Here is a 19,828-nt window from a genome sequence, read left to right on the forward strand (position 1 = left end):
CATGATCCCAGGGTCTTGGGATCAAGTCCCACATCAGGCTCCTTGCTCAGCGGGGAGCCTGCTTCTCCTTCTGCTTGCCACTCCTCCTGCTTGTGTGCTCTCTCTCTCTCTGACAAATAAATAAATAAAATCTCAAAAAAAAAAAAGAATAAACTCCAATTTTATCAGATCCAAGTGTATTATTTAGGCAATGACATCACACAAAGTGGAAAGTCTCTTTCTTCTCATATACAGGAAGCTATTTGGGACCTGCCCACCCAATTACCAAACAATAATGTCAAGGATTTCTCAGTCTCACAAGATACTGTAGACATTGGATTTCTAACTTTTCAGGATTGGCTTTTCCTTTATATGTTCTTCTTCTTTTTTTTCCTTAAGATTTTATTTATTTATTTGAAAAAGAGCAAGAGAGAGAGCACAAGCAGGGGAAGCAGTAGGCAGAGGGAGAAGCAGACTCTCTGCTGAGCAAGGAGCCTGACATGGGACTCGATCCCAGGACCCTGGGATATGACCTGAGTGGAAGGCAGACAACTGACTGAGCCACCTAGACATCCCAGGCCACATGAGATCTTAAGGTGGGTATGGCAACACACAATAGTCTTAGTTAGGGATGTTGGGTCATTCACTATCAGGCAACCTACAGACTGAATTCAACCATGTGAGCAATCAGTCATTGCTGTGCAATGAAGCCCCAACAAAAACTCTGGACACTGAAGCTCAGGTGAGCTTTTGTGGTTGGGAATGATTCTTTATGGATTGTCACACCAATGTCAGAAAAACAATGCATTCTGATTCTACAGGGAGAGGAAACTTGGAGCTCTGAATTTGGTACATATAGATTCTGCCCATTGAGTTTCTTCATTTGGCTGATCTTATTTTATTTATTTATTTAGATTTTATTTATTTATTTGACAGAGAGAGTGACAGAACACAAGCAGGGGGAACAGCCAAGGGAGAGGGAGAAGCAGGTTCCCCGCTGAGCAGGGAGCCCAATGAGGGGCTTGATCCAGGGACCCCTGGGATCACAACCTGAGCCAAAGCAGATGCTTAACCATCTGAGCCATCCAGGCACCCCCATTTGGCTGATTTTAGTCTGTATCATTTTCCCCTGATAAACTGTAACTGTGAATATAATTTCAGGGCATTCTAGCAAATTATCAAAACAGGGTCATTTTGGGAACACCATGAACTTACAGTTGGTGTCAGGTGAGAACATGTTGAGGACTGTGACTTCTATGTTGTTGACCCATTTCTCTCTCTCAGATAAATAAATAAATAAATCTTAACAAAAATCTGATGTGGCCGGGGTTCCTAAACAAAGACACTCCTATCAGGTACGGCAGATCACCTCCCAGAAGCTGAGGGCAAAAGCCAGACTTCTCTTTGAAAAAGGCCAAATTCTTTACTACACAAATCTGTTGTTGTGTTGGGTGTTCTATAAATGTCAGCTAGGTGAAATTGGTTAATAGTATGGGCCACATCTTCTATATATTACCTATTTTCTGTCTATGTGTATCAATCATTGGGAGACAGGTATTGAAATCTTTAGTTATAACTGTGGATTTGTCTATTTATAGTTGTATTTCTATCAGTTTTTTCTTCATAAATACTCTGCTATAATGTGATTAAGGTTATTATGTCCTTTCAGTAAATTGACATCTTTATCATTATGGAATGACTCCCTTTATCCTTGGTAATATAATTTTGTTTTCTTTTTTTGTTTTTTTAAAGATTTTATTTATTTGAGAGAGAGAGAGCACAGGAGTGGTGGGGAGGGCAGAGGGAGAGGGAGAAGTGACTCCCCACTGAGCAGGGAGCCCGATACAGGGCTTGATCCCAGGACCCCAAGATCATGACCTGAGCCGAAGTCAGATGTATAACCTACCGAGCCACCTAGGCATCCCTGAATTATATCAGTTTTTGTTTATATGGAAATGTCTCCTTAATTTCTCCTTCATTTTTTGAGGGATAGTTGTGCTGGATATAGAACTCTTGGTTGACAATAGCATGTTGAATAGATCATTCAACTGCTTTCTGGCCTCCATTGTTTCCAATGAGAAACCAGCTGTTACTTATTGAGGATCTCTTGTATGTGATGAGTCATGTTTCTCTTGCTTCTTTCAAAATTCTTGGTCTTTTGATTGTTTTTCTATGACATATCAAGGTGTGGATGCCATTTAGTTTACCCTGAGGGTTCATTGGGCCTCTTGGATGTGCCAACTAATGTTTTTCAGACATTTCTGGGTGCTCTTTCTTTCTTTTTTTTTAAACAATCTTTTTTTTTTTTTTTTTTAAGATTTTATTTATTTATTTGACAGAGACAGAGTGAGAGAGGAAACACAAGCAGGGGGAGTGGGAGAGGGAGAAGCAGGCTCTCCGCTAAGCAGGAGAGGACCCTAGGATCCTGGGGACCTGAGCTGAAGGCAGATGCCTAAAAACTGAGCCACCCAGGCGCCCTGGCTTTTATTTCTTTGAATATTCTTTCTGCCCATTTCCCTCTCCTCTTTCTGAGACGTCAGTTATGCTTGTGTTGGTTCACTTGATGGTGGTCCAGAGGTCTCAAATCTCAGTTCATTTTCTTCATTCTTTTTTATTTCAATCCTTCAGAATGGATAATCTCAATTGACTTTTCTCTATGTTCACTGATTCTTTCTTCTGCCTGTTGAAATCTACTCTTCAGTCCATCTAGTGAGACAGTTTTTGGTTTCTTTATATATCTCATAAATTCTCACATATCTACATAAATTTTTTGTTGAAAACTGGACATTTTATTTATTTTTAAAAGATTATTTATTTGTTTATTTGAGAGAGAGAGCGTGCACAAGTGGGGGGCAGAGACAGAGGGAGAGAGAGAGAAGCAGATGCCCTGCTGAGCAGGGAGCCCCATGCAGTGCTCAATCCCAGGACCCCAAGATCATGACTTGAGCCAAAAGCAGATGCTTATCCAACTGAGCCACCAAGCGCCCCATAAACTGTACATTTTATTTTATTTTTTTAAGATTTTATTTATTTATTTGACAGAGAGTGCACGCACGAGAGAGAGCACAAGAAGGGGGAGCGGCGGGCAGAGGAAAAGGGAGAAGCAGGCTCCCCACTGAGCAGGGAGCCCGATGTGGGGCTCAATCCCAGGACCCTGGGATCATGACCTGAGCTGAAAGCAGACACTTAACCAACTGAGCTACCCAGGTGCCCCTAAACTGTACATTTTAAATTATGCAATGTGGTGGGGTGCCTGGGTGGCTCAATCGGTTGAGCATCCAACTCTTGATTTCAGATCAGGTCATGATTTCAGGGTCATGTGATCAAGTCCCACGTCAGGCTCTATGCTCAGTGTGGAGTCTGCCTGTCCCTCTCAATTTGTTCCTCCCCCAGCCCTATCTCTTTCTCTCTAAAATAAATAAATGAAACAAATCTTTAAATTATACAATGTGGCAACTTTGTAAATCAGATACCCTCTCCTCAAGATTTGTTTAATGAGTTTCCTGGACTAATTCTGTACAGTGTATATTCTTGTTATATGAACTCTCTGCTGAGTTAGCTTAGTAGCCAATTTAATGATTGAATAGAGATTTACTCAAATATCTTAAAGAAATAAGTCTTCCAGGTTTTGCTAAATGACTCTGTGTGTATTGGGATATGGTTTCAATGATTTGTCAGGCAGTTTACACCTGTTATTAGCCTTCACTTGCTTGAGCAAAACCTTGAAGTCAGCCAGCATTGAGACATTATGGTCTTCTTAGGCCTTTCTTGGATGTGCATATACCATGCATATGGCATTACAAATTCCCAGGTTCCCAGGACTCTGTCAGATCTTCACAACTCTCCCTGTGGACATATTACTCTCCAACTTTTCCTTTTAAGATTTTTCATCAGCCTATTCTTAGCCACAGCTGTTAACACCTCTGGCAGCTTCAATGTTAAACAACTGCCACTGATTGTTTTTGATAAACTCCCTTTGGTTAGGACTATTCTTAAAGATTGAGTTCCGATTCAGGTCAAATAAAGAGAAGCTCTGAAAATGGCACTTTTAAATGAGCTGCCAGACAAGTCAAATAGTGACAATTCTCTGGGATTGGGGCTTTTGGGGAACTCTAAATCCATTTTCCCCTCTCCAACAGCTGCTAGCCTGCTGGTTTTCATAGCTACTGTAGTTGTGAGGTTATCAGCTTTAAATGGTACTTGGAAAGTGGGAGAAGAGGTATTGGATTAGGGAAAGTTAAGATGCCCCAAAGGTTATTGTTCTTACTGAGAGTCAGACATTTTTTGTGAATAAACACTCTTAGATTATCAAAAGACTTTGTTTAATTTCAAGGGTTTGAAAAAGTTGATTTTGGCAGTTTTTTTATCCAGATTTCTCATTGCCTTTATGGGGGAACTGATTTTTGGAGTTCCTTTTTTTTTTTTTTTATAAATTTCTTTCTTTCTTTTTTTTTTTAAGATTTTATTTATTTGACAGAGAGAGACACAGCAAGAGAGTGAACACAAGCAGGGGAAGTGGAAGAGGGAGAAGCAGACTTCCCGTGGAGCAGGGAGCCTGATGCAGGGCTCGATCCCAGGACCCCAGGATCACAACCTGAGCTGAAGGCAGATGCTTAACGACTGAGCCACCCAGGCGCCCCAGATTTTTGGAGTTCCTTAATGCCATCCTGAAAGTTAGATAGCTCTCCATCTTTCTTTTGTGTTAGCATGGTATATCATTTTACATCCTTTTACTTTTATTCTATTTGTGTCTTTATTATATATATAATATGTAATATATATTTATATATTATATATTTATATATTTATAATATATATTTATATATTATATATATTTATATATTTATAATATATTTATATATTATATATTTATATATTTATAATATATATATAAAGTTTTCATTAAATCCAGTTGATTTTTTTTTAAAGATTTTATTTATTTGACAGAGAGAGACACAGCGAGAGAGGGAACACTGGCAGGGGGAGTGGGAGAGGGAGAAGCAGGCTCCCTGCTGAGCAGGGAGCCTGATGCAGGGCTTGATCCCAGGACCCTGAGATCATAACCTGAGCCAAAAGCAACGCTTAACAACTGAGCCACCCAGGCACCCCTAAATCCAGTTGATTTTTTTTAAGTGAGCTCTATGCACAAGAGTCACACGCTCTACTGACTGAGCTAGCCAATTGCCCCTATTTGTGTCTTCATTTTAAAATGAGTTTCTTGGGGTGCCTGGCTGGATTTGTCAGTGGAGCATGTGACTCTTGATCTCTGGGTTGTGAGTTCAAGCCCTACATTGGGTGTAGAGGTTACTTAAAAATAAAATGTCAAAATATAAATAAATAAATAAATAAATTTAAAAAATGAGTTTCCTGATAGTTGTATTTGTTGGATATTGCTTTTTAAATGTTTTATTTTTATTTTTTAAAGGTTTCATTTATTTATTTTAGACAGGAGAGAGAAAGGGGGGGCAGAGGGAGAGAGAATCTGAAGCAGACTCTGCACTGAACATGGAGCTGGACATGGGGCTCGATCCCAGGACCCTGAGACCATAACCTGAGTGGAAATCAAGATTCTGCTTCCTGAGTGAGCCACCCAGGTGCCCCTGGATATTGCTTTTTTGAAATACAATTTGCAAATCCCTTTTTTTTTTTTTTTTTAAGATTTTATTTATTTATTTGAGAGAGAGAGCACATGAGAGGGGGGAGGGTCAGAGAGAGAAGCAGACTCCCTGCTGAGCAGGGAGCCTGATGCGGGACTCGATCCCGGGACTCCAGGATCATGACCTGAGCTGAAGGCAGTCGCTTAACCAACTGAGCCACCCAGGCACCCTGCAAATCCCTTTTTAAATTGGGATGTTAAGAAGATTTAAAATTGTTTAATGATGTTGAATTTAAAGTTATCTATTTGCTAATTTCTTTGTTTGTTCCAGCTGCTCATTGTTCTCTCTTTGTCTCTCTTTTAAAAAAAAACTCTTTTGGGGGTGCCTGGGTGGCTCAGTCAGTTAAGTGTCTGACTTCGGCTCAGGTCATGATCTCAGGGTCCTGGGATAGAGCCCAGTGTTGAGCTCCCCACTAAGTGGGGAGTCTGCTTGTTGCTCTCTTTCTACTCCTCCCTCCCCTGCTCGTCTCTCTCTCTCAAATAAGTAAATACGATCTTAAAAAAAAAAAAAAGTAAAAAACTCTTTTGGACTGAGTATTTTTTATGATTCTATTTTATCTTTTTCATTGCCCTTTAGCTCAAGTGTTTGGGATTTGTTTTGTTTTGAGTAGTTGCTTTATGGTCTATAGTATACATCTTTAACTTATCATTGTCTACTTTGAAGTAACTTATACAGTTTCACAAATTGTGTAAGAACCCACAACAACATACTTTATTTTTCCACTTCTAGTCTTTGTCCTATTGCTGCATATCATTTATTTCTACATATGTGATAAATCTCACATTACTTCTTTCTTTCTTTCTTTTCTTTTCTTTTTCTTTCTCTCTGCCTTTCTGCCTTCCTTTCAAAGTAGGCTCCATGCGGGGCTTGATCTCACAACCCTAAGATCAAGACCTGAGCTGAGATCAAGAGTTAGATGTTTAACCTACTGAGCCACCCAGGCACCCCTGTTATGTTTGCGTTAGTAGTCAGTTTTCTTTCTTTCTTTCTTTTTCTTTTTTAAGATTTTATTATCAAGTAATCTCTACACCTAACATGGGGCTCAAACTCACAACCCCAAGGTCAAGAGTCACATGCTCTACCAACTGAACCAGCCATGTGCCCTGTCAGTTTTCTATTAAAGAAATTTAAATTTAAATAACTTTATTTATTTTTAAAAAGATTTTATTTATTCATTTGACAGAGAGAGAGAGCACGAGCACAAGCAAGGGGATCGGCAGGTAGAGGGAGAAGGAGAAGCAGGCTCCTGCTGAGCAAGGAGCTCAATGCGGGGCTCAATCCCAGGACCCTGGGATCATGACCTGAGCGGAAGGCCGATGCTTAACCAATTGAGTCACCCAGGCGCCCCATAAACTTAAATAACTTTAAAAGGTCTTTCACATTCACCCACATATTTATCATTTCTAGAGCTCTTCATTTTTTGGTATAGATTCAGATTTCCATTTGATAATATTCTCCTTCTTTCTGGAGGCTTCCTTTAACATTCTTGTACTTCAGGTGTGCTTGTATGAATTTCTTCAGATTTTGTATGCTGAAAACGTCTTTATTTGGCCACCGTTTGTTTGTTTGTTTGTTTTTAGATTTTATTTATTTATTTGACAGAGAAATCTGCTGCATTATCTTTATAGTCTGTAAATAAGTTGCCTTTTAAAAATTTGTTTTTAAGATGATTTTCTCTTTATCAGTAGTTCTAAGCAACTTGATTGTGATGTACTTTTGTTCCTCTATCTTGGGTTTGAGGTTTGTTGACATTCTTGGATCTCCAGATTTAAGTTAAACATTTTTTTTTTCTTTTTAAGTAGGCTTCATGCCCAATGTGGAGCTTGAACTCATGACCCAGAGATTAAGAGTTGCATGCTCTACCAACTGAGCCAGCCAGGAGTCCCAGATCTGTGAATTTATAATTTTCATCAGTTTGGAAAATTTTTTATCCATTAGGCTTTAAAATATTTCTTCTGCCTGACCCTTGCTTCACTTTCAGGGACTGTGTATATTGGGCCACTTGAAGCTGTCTCATATCTCACCATGTTTTGCTTGTATTTTTCAATGTTCTTTTTCCTTTTGTGTGTTTCCTTTTGTACAGTTTCCATTGCAACATCTTCAAGTTCTCTAATCATTTTTCTGTTGTGTCTAATCTGTTACTAATCCTCTTATAAACTGAACTGTGTCCCCCCTCAGAGTTCATATGTTGAAACCCTAATCCCCAGTATTACTTTATTTGGAGATAGGGCCTTTACGGAAGTAATTAAGGTAAAATGAGACCATAAGGGTGGGGCCTAACCTAATAGGACTGATGTCCTTATAAGAGGAAGAGAAATTCGAAGTGTTTGCATACAGAGAAAAGGCCATGTGAGGACACAGCAAGAAGGTGGCCATCTGCTAGTCAAAGGAAGAGTCCTTTTTAGAAGCAAACTTTGCTGGAAACTTGATCTTGAACATTAGCCTCCAGAACTGTGAGAAAATAAGCTTCTGTTTTGTCTTTTTTTTTTAAGATTTTATTTATTTATTTGACAGAGAGAGACACAGTGAGAGAGTGAACACAAGCAGGGGAAGTGGAAGAGGGAGAAGCAGGCTTCCCGTGGAGCAGGGAGTCTGATGCAGGGCTCGATCCCAGGACCCCAGGATCACAACCTGAGCTGAAGGCAGATACTTAATGACTGAGCCATCCAGGCGCCCCAATAAACTTCTGTTGATTAAGCCATCCAGCCTGTAGTTCTGTTATGGAGGCCCTAACACATTAATACAAATACCATGCAGTGTATTTTTCATCTCTAAAAGTTCTATGTGGGGGCATCTGGATGGCTCAGGCAGTAAAGCCTGTGACTCTTAATCTTAGGGTCATGAATTCAAGCCCCACGTTGGGTGTTGAGCTTACTTAAAATAATACTAATGATAATAATAAAATAAGAAACTTCTAAAAAAATAAAAAAGTTATATGGGAATTTTATGTGGTTTTTAAAGACTTTTTAAAAATTTATTTGAGAGAGAGTGTGCGAGCATGGGTAGGGGCAGGGAGAGGGACAAGCAGACTCTGTGCTGAGCATGGAGTTCCATACGGGGCTCAATCTCATGACCTGAGCCAGAATCAAGAGATGGATGCTTAACTGACTGAGCACCCCAGGTGTCCCAGTTATATGTGAATTTTAAAAAATATCTTCCATGCTTTTCAACATTCTCATAATTTCTTGTACTTTTTTGAAATTATGGAATAAATGCCTATCATTTGTGTCATTTATTTTTTTTTTAAGATTTTTATTTGAGAGAGCACAGGCAGGGGGAGTGGCAGGCAGAGGGAGAGGGAGAAGCAGGCTCCCCCATGAGCAGAGAGACTGACGTGGGGCTGGATCCCAGGACCCTGTGACAATGACCCAAGCTGAAGGCAGATGCCCAACCAACTGAGACACCCAGGCGCCCCTCATTTGTGTCATTTCTGAATTTCTTTCTTTCTTTCAAGATTTTATTTATTTATTTGTCAGAGAGAGAGACTGCACGAGAGAGCACCCACACTTGCACACAGGGAGAGGGGCAGAAGGAGAAGCAGTCTCCCCATTGAGCAAGGAGCCCAATGTGGGACTCGATCTCAGGACCCTGGGATCATGACCTGAGCCGAAGGCAGACACTTAACCAACTGAGACACCCAGGTGCCCCTCTGAATCTATTTCTATAATTTGATTTTTCTCCTCATTATGGATTGTATTTTCCCGTGTATTTGCTGCCTAATAATTTTTTTAAAGATTTTATTTATTTGTTTATCAGAGAGAGAGCACAAGCAGGGGGAGCAGCAGAGGGAGAAGCAGGCTCCCTGCTGAGCATGGAGCCCAATGCGGGACTCAATCCCAGGACCCTGAGATCATGACCTTAGCTGAAGGCAGACGTTTAACTGAGCCACCCAGGTGTCCCCCTAATAATTTTTTATTGGATGACAGACAGTGTGAATTTTACATTCTTGGGTGAATTTTTTTTTTTTTTTGTAGTTTAAATATTGTAAATATTGTGTTTATTCTGGGATGCTGTTAAATTACTTGGAAACAGTTTGGTCCTTTCATGGGTTGCTTTTCAGCTTTGTTAGGTAAACTCAGAGCTGTCTTTATTCTAGAGTTACTGGCCCCACTACTGAGGCAATCCTTTTCAGTATTCTATGCTAGCCCTGTGTATTACAAGTTTGCTCCACTCTGATTGTTGGGAATATGAACTATTTTCAACCCTGTATATTTTCTGGGAGTTACTCTGCATCTTCTACCCAGTGGTTCTTTCACTGGTCTATGGCAGTTTTCTCACACTATGTGTTGATCAGTATACAACTGAAGACTAAAGGGAAATCCCCTGTATATCTCTGCAGCTCTTTCCTCTCCAATATTTTGCCCTGTAAATTATAGATGCCCTGATCTGTCCAAATTCTCAACTACACTCCTCAACTCAAGGAGACCCTGTGCCGTGTTTCTCTTCACTGTGCTGACATCAAGAAACTATCTCCTACTATGTTGCTAGGTGATTCATTTTCTCTTCCTCTTCTCCCTGGGACCACTCTTCTGCATTGCCCCTTGTCCACTTTAGGAAATCCTTTATTTTTTTTTTAATTGAAGTATTATTGACACACAATGTTAATTGGTTTCAGGTGTACAACATAATGATTCAGGAAGTCTATATGTTATGCTATGCTCACCATAAGTTTAGCTAACATCTGTCACCATACAACACTATTATGATATCATTGACTATATTTCTATGTTGTACCTCTTATCCCCATAACTTATGCACTCCATAACTGGATTTTTTTTTTTTTTTTTTTTAGAGAGAGAGTGCACATGAGTGCATATGAGCATGGGGGGAGAAGCAGAGGGAGAGAGAGAATTTTAAGCAGCCTCCACACTCAGCATAGAACTCAACCTGGGGCTCGATCTCTCACTGAGATCATGACCTGAGTCAAAATCAAGAGTCAGACACTTTACTGACTGAGCCACCCAGGTGCTCCATAACTGGAAACTTTTACCTCCCACTCTCCTTCACCCATTTTGCCCATCCCCTCTGACATCCACCGTTTGTTCTCTGTATTTAAGGCTCTCCCCTCTGGCAATGTCCAGTTTGTTTTCTGTATTTATGGATGTTTTTCTGTTTTTTAAAATTTTTTTTTAAGATTTTAAGTAATCTTGGGGCGCCTGGGTGGCTCAGTCATTGGGTGTCTGCCTTCAGCTCGTGTCGTGATCCTGGGGCCCTGGGATCGAGCCCTGCATCGGGCTCCTTGCTCTGTGGGAAGTCTGCTTCTCCCTTTCCCACTCCCCCTGCTTGTGTTCCCTCTCTCACTGTGTCTCTCTCTGTCAAATAAATGAATAAAATCTTAAAAAAAAAAAAAAGATTTTAAGTAATCTCTACACACAATGTGGGACTTAAATTTACAATCCCAATATTGAGAGCTGCGTGCTCTACTGACTGAGCCAGTCACGTGCCCGTTGTCTGTGTTTTTAGTCATTTAAGGTTGTGGAGTACTTCTTGTCCCTGCTATTTCCATGTTTAGAAGTGGAAGTCTCCCTGAAAGTGTTTAAGTACTTGGTCCTTCCGGTTGAACAGGTGCAAATAGCAATATAGCAATAATGTGTGATTAGTGTGATCTTGTGATGTCAGCACCAGCAAAATTTCTTTGGATTACATTAGATTCTAAAGAAAGTAAACTTGAGCAAATCTGTGAAGGTGTATTATAGGCTCTTCTAGGTCAAAGCAAATAGCATCTGATGATCTTTACAAACTGATAATAGATTTTTAAAAAATCTTTTGCAAGATCGATACATGCATAACAGCTGGTTTGATTTGTCCCAGGCAATATACCATTTCTAGAACAATAGCTGTAATTGGAATCACTATCTGATAAATTTTATGACCCTCAGTCATTCTCCAGGATCACAAGCTAAACAGGGGACTTGAATGGGGATATTTTAAATATCAACATTCCTGCACATACCAAGCTAGGAAGCAAGGATCAAGAAATACCAAAAAAATCTTACTATTGTGTTGGCCACATTTTCTGATCATAATGAGATACAATTAGAAATTAATAATGAAAACATAACTTAGGGATGTTTGGGTGGCTCAGCTGGTTAAGCATCTGACTCTTGATTTTGGCTCAGGTCATGATCTCAAGGTCATGGGATCTAGCCCTGCATTGGGCTCTGTGCTCAGCATGGAGTCTGCTTGAGGCTCTCTTTCCTTCTCCCTCTATCCCTCTCCCCACCCCCCGCTCTCTCTCTCTAAAATAAATAAATAAATCTTCTAAAAAACATAAGTTTTATTTATTATTATTGTTAATATTTTTAAAGATTTTATTTATTTACCTGACAGAGAGAGAGAGAGAGCACAGGTAGGCAGAGTGGTAGGCAGAGGAGAGGGAGAAGCAGGCTCCCCGCTGAGCAGAGAGCCTGATGTGGGGCTCAATCCCAGGACCCTGGGATCACCACCCAAGCTGAAGGCAGACACTTAACTGGCTGAGCCACCCAGGCACCCCAGAAAACATAAGTTTTAAATGCACACATTTGGAAAACTTAAAACACATCTCTATGGACTTCTATGGAAAAAACAAGATCCATAGCTGAAATAAATAATTCAAGATACTGAGTATTGTTTAATATATGATTACCACTTATGTAATCATATATTACATTTGTGTATATATATTTGCAGGTATATATAAAAATTATTTGGAAATATACCTCCAAAATTTAACACTGGGCACTTGTATTGGGGGAATGTATAAAACCATGTAGATGGGATCGGTAGTAGGATGGAAACTTCACTGAATACCATTTCACACTTTTCATCTTTGATTTCCGGTGAAGGCTTTAGATGTCTACAGTCCTTGCTGACATTTTAAATGCAGCCTCAAGTGAGACCCTGAGCTAAAACCACTCATCTAAGCTATTCCCAGATCCTATAGAGACTACTTAAAGATAATAAATGTTTATTGCAGGGGCACCTGGGTGGCTCAGTCGTTAAGTGTCTGCCTTTGGCTCAGGTCATGATGCCAGGGTCCTGGGATCAAGCCCCGCATTGGGCTCCCTGCTCAGCGGAAAGCCTGTTTCTCCCTCTCCCAATCCCCCTGCTTTGTATTCCCTCTCTCTGTCAAATAAATAAGTAAAATCTTTGAAAAAATAATAAATGTTTATTGCTTTCAGCTGCTAAGTTAGTAATTTGTTATGCAATAGGTAACTAATACACCAGTCCTCACAAAGGTTTTTGGTTGGAATTTCTGTTGCCCGTGTGGTTAGAAAAGTTTTAAGTGGAAATATGACAACTGGCAGAAGCAAATACTTTCTTAGGAAGAGCTTATTTTTGCTGCCCTGCTTCTCTCTTTAGCTCAGGGTCATAACATCGGCAGGATGGGCAAGTGTCATGGCCTCCACACTGCCAGGAAGTTCTACAGCCACTGACGAGATCAGAAGTGGCATGATGAACAGTACAAGAAAGCCAATTGGGTCACAGTCCTAAAGGCCAACCCTTTTGGAGGCACTTCCCATGCAAAAGGAATTATGCTGGAAAAAGTAGGGGTTGAAGCCAAGCAGCCAAATTCTGCCATCAGGAAGTGTGTCAGAGTCCAGCTGGTCAAGAATAGCAAAAAAAAAATTTTGTACTCAACGATGGTTGTTTGAATTTTATTGAGGAAAATGATGAGGTTCTGGTTGCAGCATGCTGTTGTTGACATTCCTGGAGTTCGCTTAAAGGTTGTCAAAGGTTGTCAATGTCTCTCTTTTGGCCTTATACAAAGGCAAGAAGGAAAAACCAAGATCATAAGTTTTGATGGCAAAAACATGACAATAATAAATTTTCATAAACCAAAAAAAAAAAAAAAGAAGAGCTTGTTTTTAACCCAGGTCTCAAAGAATTACTGAGGGTAAATTTCAAAGTAAGTAATAGTTCACAATGAGAGCCACAAAACACCTATAAGCAAAAGATATCATGAGTGAGAGCCATAAAACCAATAAACGGCAGAAGTAGACATGTAAAGACTCCATATATTGAATTTTTATCAATGAAATAATCTAAAATGATTATGTTTAATATGCTTCAAGAGATAAAAGCAGGACCAAGAAACTATGAGCAGTAAAAGAAACCATAATGAACAACCAAGCAGATTTTTTTTAAAGAACAAAGTAGAACTTCTATAAATAAAAAATACATGATGTTAATTAAATAGTCAAGGGCTGATTAAATAGTAGACTAGACACAATCGAAAAGAGAACCAGTGCAGTAAAAAATAGATCCAAAGAATTTATCCAGAATGCTGTCCATGGATTCAAAGAGAAAATATGAATGAAGGGTTAAGAGAAATGGAGGACAGAATGAAAAAGTCAAACATATAGCTCAGTGGAGTTCCAGAGGAGATGATGGAGGGATTGGGGATGAAGCAATATTTGAAGATAAAGAATTTTTCAGGGTTGTTGAGAGAGATCAATCCTTAGATACAGAAAGCCCAACAAAATCTCGAGGGAATAAATAAAATGAAATTCAACAGAAACATATCACAATTTAACTGCAAATCAGAAAAGAACAAGAAATGATCTTAAAAAGCAGAGTAAGAAAGAAAGCGTATCAGAGGAAATAATACAAGTAAAAACAAAAATTAACGAAATAGAGATAAAATGATGCCATAGAGGGATCTATAAAGACAAAGCAGGTGTTAAAATAGACAAACTTGGGCGCCTGGGTGGCTCAGTCGTTAAGCGTCTGCCTTTGGCTCAGGTCATGGTCCCAGGGTCTTGGGATCGAGCCCTGCATCGGGCTTCCTGCTCCGCGGAGAGTTTGCTTCTCCCTCTCCCGCTCCTCCTGCTTGTGTTCCCTCTCTCGCTGTGTCTCTCTGTCAAATAAATAAATAAATAAAATCTTTAAAAAATAAAAAAATAAAAAAAAATAGACAAACTTATAACAAGATTGATAATAAATAAGATTACATATGGCTCTTTGAGGAAGAGGTGGTCGCGGCTAAAGTGGAGGTTTGGGCACTTCCCTCCTGCTCCTGGCTCACCACCGTTCGCTCTCACTGAGGAACAAGTCAGTTAGGAAGCCAGGCCGCAGCTGTGGCTTTTAAAGACACTGGGCAGACACCCGTGGAACCAGAGGTGGCGATTTCCCGAATTAGAATTACTCTAACCAGATGCAACGCAAAATCTTTGGAAATGGTATGTGCTGACTTGATCGGAGGCACAAAGGAAAAGAATCTCAAAGTGAAAGGACCAGTTTGGATGCTTACCAAGACTCTGAGGATCACTACAAGAAAAACTCCTTGTGGTGAAGGTTCTAAGACTTGGGATCGTTTTCAGATGAGGATCCACAAGCAACTGATTGATTTGCACAGTCCTTCTGAGATTGTTAAGCAGATTACTTCCATCAGTACTGAGTCAGGAGTTGAGGTTGAAGTCACCATTGTAAATGCTTAAATCAACCTTTTTAATAAATTGATTATCAGTTGTTAAAAAAAAAAAGATTACATATGAATAATACCAGGAATGAAAAGGGGGACATAATTCTCTTAAAGTCTTTAAATATTATAGAAACTATCATGAACTTTATGTCAATACATTAGTAAACTTAAGTGAAATGGATAGCATATTAGGATATATTTGGCTTCATATAAGAGAATACCTGATTGATAGTTGTTTGAGCAATAAGACATTTAATTAAAATATAGATGGATTTGGGGCAGACAGACGAATGCTTTCACATAGGTTTGGAACTAATCATTTTCCATACAACTTTTTTTTTTTTTTTAAAGATTTTATTCATTTACTTGACAGAGAGAGAGGGAACACAAGCAGGGGGAGTGTGAGAGGGAGAAGCAGGCTTCCCGCAGCGCAAGGAGCCCAATGTGGGGCTCGATCCCAGGACCCTGGGATCATGACCCGAGCCGAAGGCAGACGCTTAACGACTGAGCCACCCAGGCACCCCGTACAACTTTTTTTTTAAAGTAAAACATTCATACAGAGAAAAGTGTACAAATCAAGTATATATCTCAAAATAATTTTTTCACAAAGTGAACAAATCCAAGTAACCATCACCCAGATCAAAATATGGAGCATTACTATACAACAGAAGCCGCCATGTGGCAGTAATAATTTAAAGCTTAACCCTCAAAAGTTCCTTTAGTCCATATGGATTCAGCTGGCTTGTATTTTAAAAGCACAAACATTTTCCTGCCCACCAAGTACGAAAAGAGCTACGAATTGAAATGTCTGTTTGCCCCTAGAATTCACATTCTTGCCTCAGCTATGCCCACTAACTGCGTTCTCTGATCCACCTGTGTGTGCTGAGGTTTCCAAGAGGCCCGCACGAGTGGACTGAGACCAGTGCCATGGTCAAAGTTTTGGGATGCAGCAGTAGTGTGCACCCTGAGGCCACCTGAGACCACTGAAGCCTATGCAGCAGCTTTGCCAGGCGGTGTATTGTCTTGCTAGGGACCACGTCTTTGCTTAAGGTCCAGTGTGTGTAGCTCTGCTCTGTAGAAGTATAAGCTGTAATATCCTGACATAAGCTGTAGTCACCTGCCAAGGTCAAAATACGAGGTGGCTTAAGACTTAAAGCCTCTTGCAGAAGTTAAAAGCTATATCTATACAGCTGTAAAAACTCACCTGGCTTTAATATAACCTCTTAAATTGCCCAAGTCAAAATCTACTAAGTATACTCTAAAGTCTAAAGCTCAAAGATACTTACCCTACTTCATAAACGCCTCTCCTGTAGATATTTTGTCACCCAGAATTTAAATCCCTATTTATTCACCAATGTTCACACCCAACATTTCAGATGTTGGGGGCTTTGAGGTTACACCCCTAAAATGTCGGTCTGTTTACTCCAGAGGCAAGGCCTGTCCCTGCATCTCTTATAGCATGGAAGACAACAATAATCAGAAGATTCTACTCTTTATCAGCAAGGCAGCTTCCTAGATGAAGGGAAATCTGTGCCCACTTCCCCAAACTTATGACTTAGGTAACGCCCCACTCCTCCTTCCAGGGAAGCTAAGAGTGAAGGAGAAGAGAGAGGCCAGGAGAATTATCCTAGTGAACCTCTCCTTGCAGTGAAGGAAACACCAAGTGATGGAGAAATGTACTCTCCCCAAACCAATTAGTTTAAAGTATCAGAAAACCATGCATCAGAAGTGAGGAGATGATCTCATCCTAGCAGGCCAAAATTTCTCTAGGAGAGTGTGTACCAGACCCAGGGAAAGGAGTCAGGACTTATGTACACGACTTGCCAAAAAGCTAGAGCTTTGAGAAGGTGCTCAGAAAATCTAAAAGCAAGCAGTAAGGGAGCCGATGAAAATCCACACTTCCTACTTTGTCTGAAAATAGCTAGGTCTTTATTAGTATATAAGAAATCATGTTCTCTACAAAAAGGGAGCAAAAGGTCATAAAGAGGAAACAAAGGAGATGAAAGGACAGTACATGAAATACAAAGGCCACAAGAGAGATGAAAAGGGAGTTGGGTAAGGCATGGGAGAACTACAGAAAATCTACACATTAATATACAACAAAAAGAGGCTAAGAGGGCGCCTGGGTAGCTCAGATGGTTAAGCGTCTGCCTTCAGCTCAGGTCATGATCCCAGGGTCCTGGGATTGAGTCCCACATCGGGCTCCCTGCTCCTTGGGAGCCTGCTTCTCCCTCTGCTTCTCTCTCTCTCTCTCTCGGTCTCTCATGAATAAATAAATAAAATCTTTAAAAAACAAACAAACAAACAAACCAAAAAGAGGCTAAGAACTGACATTATAGACAATGCAGTAAATGATGTGAAGGACAAATATGAGAAAGTCCCTTAAAATGTAGAGGAAAAGGAGAAAGGATGAAATAATAAGAGAAAAGATGACAGCAACAGAGGACAAAAACAGATTGATTTTTTTTTTTAAGTTTTATTTATTTAAGTAATCTCTACACCCAACATGGGGCTCAAACTCATGACCCTGAGATCAAGAGTCACATGCTGTACAGACTGAGCCAGCCAGGCATCCTGACAAAGAACAGATTTAAATCAAGAATTACTGCTGTTCTGGGGCACCTGGCTGGCTCAGCTGGTGGAGCATCTGACTCTTGATCTCAGGGGGGGTGTGAGTTCGAGCCCCATGTTGGGTATAGAGATTACTTAAAATAAAATCTTAAAAAAAAAAAAAGGAATTACTGCTGTTCCTAAGGGAGGAAAAATGAACAAGAAGTCAAAATTGAAAGTTTTTGGAGCTAGAAAAAACCTAAGTATTAAGACTAAAGGGGATCACCATGTTGAATGAAAATGAACAGATAGACCTACATAGACATACTCTGGCAAAATTTTTTTAATTACAAAAAAAAAAAATGCTACAACCTAAAGAGAATAAATAGGTTAGCTATAAAGAAAAAAATTTACATTTGATTTTAACTTTTTCAGGAATACTAAATATAGTGGAACAACATATACAGAATTTTTAGGGGAAAATTATCTGACATAGCCATAAGTCAGCAAAAAACCAAACGAGGCATTTTTGAAGTATAGTCCATGGACTCCTTGGGGTCTTTTTTTTTTTTTTCAAGATTTATTTATTTGAGAGAGAGAGTGAGAGAAAGCACAAGGGGAAAGGAGAGGGAGAAGCAGGCTCCCCACTGAGCAGGGAGCCTGACACAGGGCTGGATCCCAGGACCCTGGAATCATGACCTGAGCCAAAGGCAGACGCCTAACCGACTGAGCCACCCAGGTGCCCCGACTCCTTGGGGTTTTAGAAATCTTTCCAGGGTATCTACAAGGTCAAAGCTATTTTTGAAATAATACGAAGTCATTATTTGGCTTTTTACTTTGTTAATATTTGCACTGTCCATGCAAAAGCAATAGTTAAAATTGTTGGCAGCTTGGCACAAATCAATGCCATGTACCAACTGCACTAGTAATTATGTTCTTCACCACCACATACTCCCATGTGTCCTTGATGAAACAATAAAAAATATTAATTTTACTAAATCTTGAACCTTAAATGCACTTTTTTTAATATTCTGTGCAGCAAATAGGAAGTATATATAATGCACTGCTGCTGTTTAGTGAAGTATCATGGTCGTCTTGAGGAGAAGCACTTGTGCAATTGGGTTACAAGCTGAACTAGCTACTTTTTTCACGTACTACCATCTTTACTTGAAAGAAGGACAGACAAACCATTGTTATTGAGACTTAGGCACAGGCAGACATTTTCTTGAAAATGTACAAAATGAGCTTATCGCTTCAAAGAAAACAATTGACTATATTTTGCCATTAAAAATTTTGCGATTTCAAGTGAAAATTAAAATATTAGAAAAACTGTACCTGCCACTCTGAGCTCAGATCCTTACTACTTAAAGACTTTTCTGATGAGATCAGTGGTAATGTAAATGAAAGTGATTTTTAAAAATATTGATTAATAATATATGTTAACATTTGGAAGACAGGCATAACTCAGTGGACCAATAATTTCCAAATGACCAAATGCATGATGTTACAAAATTATGCCTGGGTAAAAAATCCATTCAATGTGAAAGATAAATCAATAGATTCTAATTTAACAGAGTATGAACATTCATTGATATGGTTTTAAATTCCACATTGAAATTAATCTTTAGGAAACTACTATTTGCTGAATTCTGGTACAGTAGCAAAGAAGAATATCCAAAATTACCTGAAAAGATTATTAAAATACTCCCCCTCTTCAAAATACTTTTCCCTTTTCCAATTACATATTGGTGTGAAGCCAGATTTTCTTCATATATTCCAACTAAAATAACATATTACAACAGATTGGATGCAGAAATGTATGAGCTTCTATTAAGATAGACATTAAACATATTTGCAAAACAGTATTTTATAACCAACCAAATGAATGTTCCTGAGTGAAGACAAATGTATTCTTAGATATGTAAGGGCTCAGTAAATAGACCTACCTGCCCTTCTTAAAAGAAATTGCTTGGTTTTTTTTTTTAAAGATTTTATTTATGTATTTATGTATTTATTTGAGAGAGTCAGCGTGCTGCAGGGGGCGGGGGGGGGGGGTGGCGCGAGGGCTGAAGGGGAGGGAGAGAAGAATCCCAAAGGGACTCCTGCTGAGTTTGGAGTCCATTCAGGGCTCTATCCCAGGACCCTGAGATCATGACCTGAGCTGAAACCAAGAGTTGGATGCTCAAATGAGGCAGCCGGGCGCCCCTTAAAAATTACTTGAGGATTTATTTCTGCCATT

At 39.6% G+C, this 19,828-nt stretch overlaps 1 protein-coding gene and 1 pseudogene across 1 annotated transcript; both read left to right on the forward strand.

Moving 5' to 3' along the window:
• The first annotated feature begins 13,000 nt into the window (after positions 1 to 13,000).
• On the forward strand, positions 13,001 to 13,932 carry LOC118013675 (annotated as a pseudogene).
• On the forward strand, positions 13,578 to 15,055 carry LOC118013807 (40S ribosomal protein S20-like). The gene is made up of 2 exons (XM_035009595.1): positions 13,578 to 13,581; positions 14,664 to 15,055. Exons 1-2 carry the CDS (start codon positions 13,578 to 13,580, stop codon positions 15,053 to 15,055), a joined length of 396 nt encoding a protein of 131 aa, XP_034865486.1.
• The last annotated feature ends 4,773 nt before the right edge of the window (positions 15,056 to 19,828 follow it).

The sequence above is a fragment of the Mirounga leonina genome, unplaced genomic scaffold (assembly GCF_011800145.1).
Source record: "Mirounga leonina isolate KUSES-001 unplaced genomic scaffold, KU_Mleo_1.0 Mir_154, whole genome shotgun sequence".
Taxonomy (NCBI): Eukaryota; Metazoa; Chordata; class Mammalia; order Carnivora; family Phocidae; genus Mirounga; species Mirounga leonina.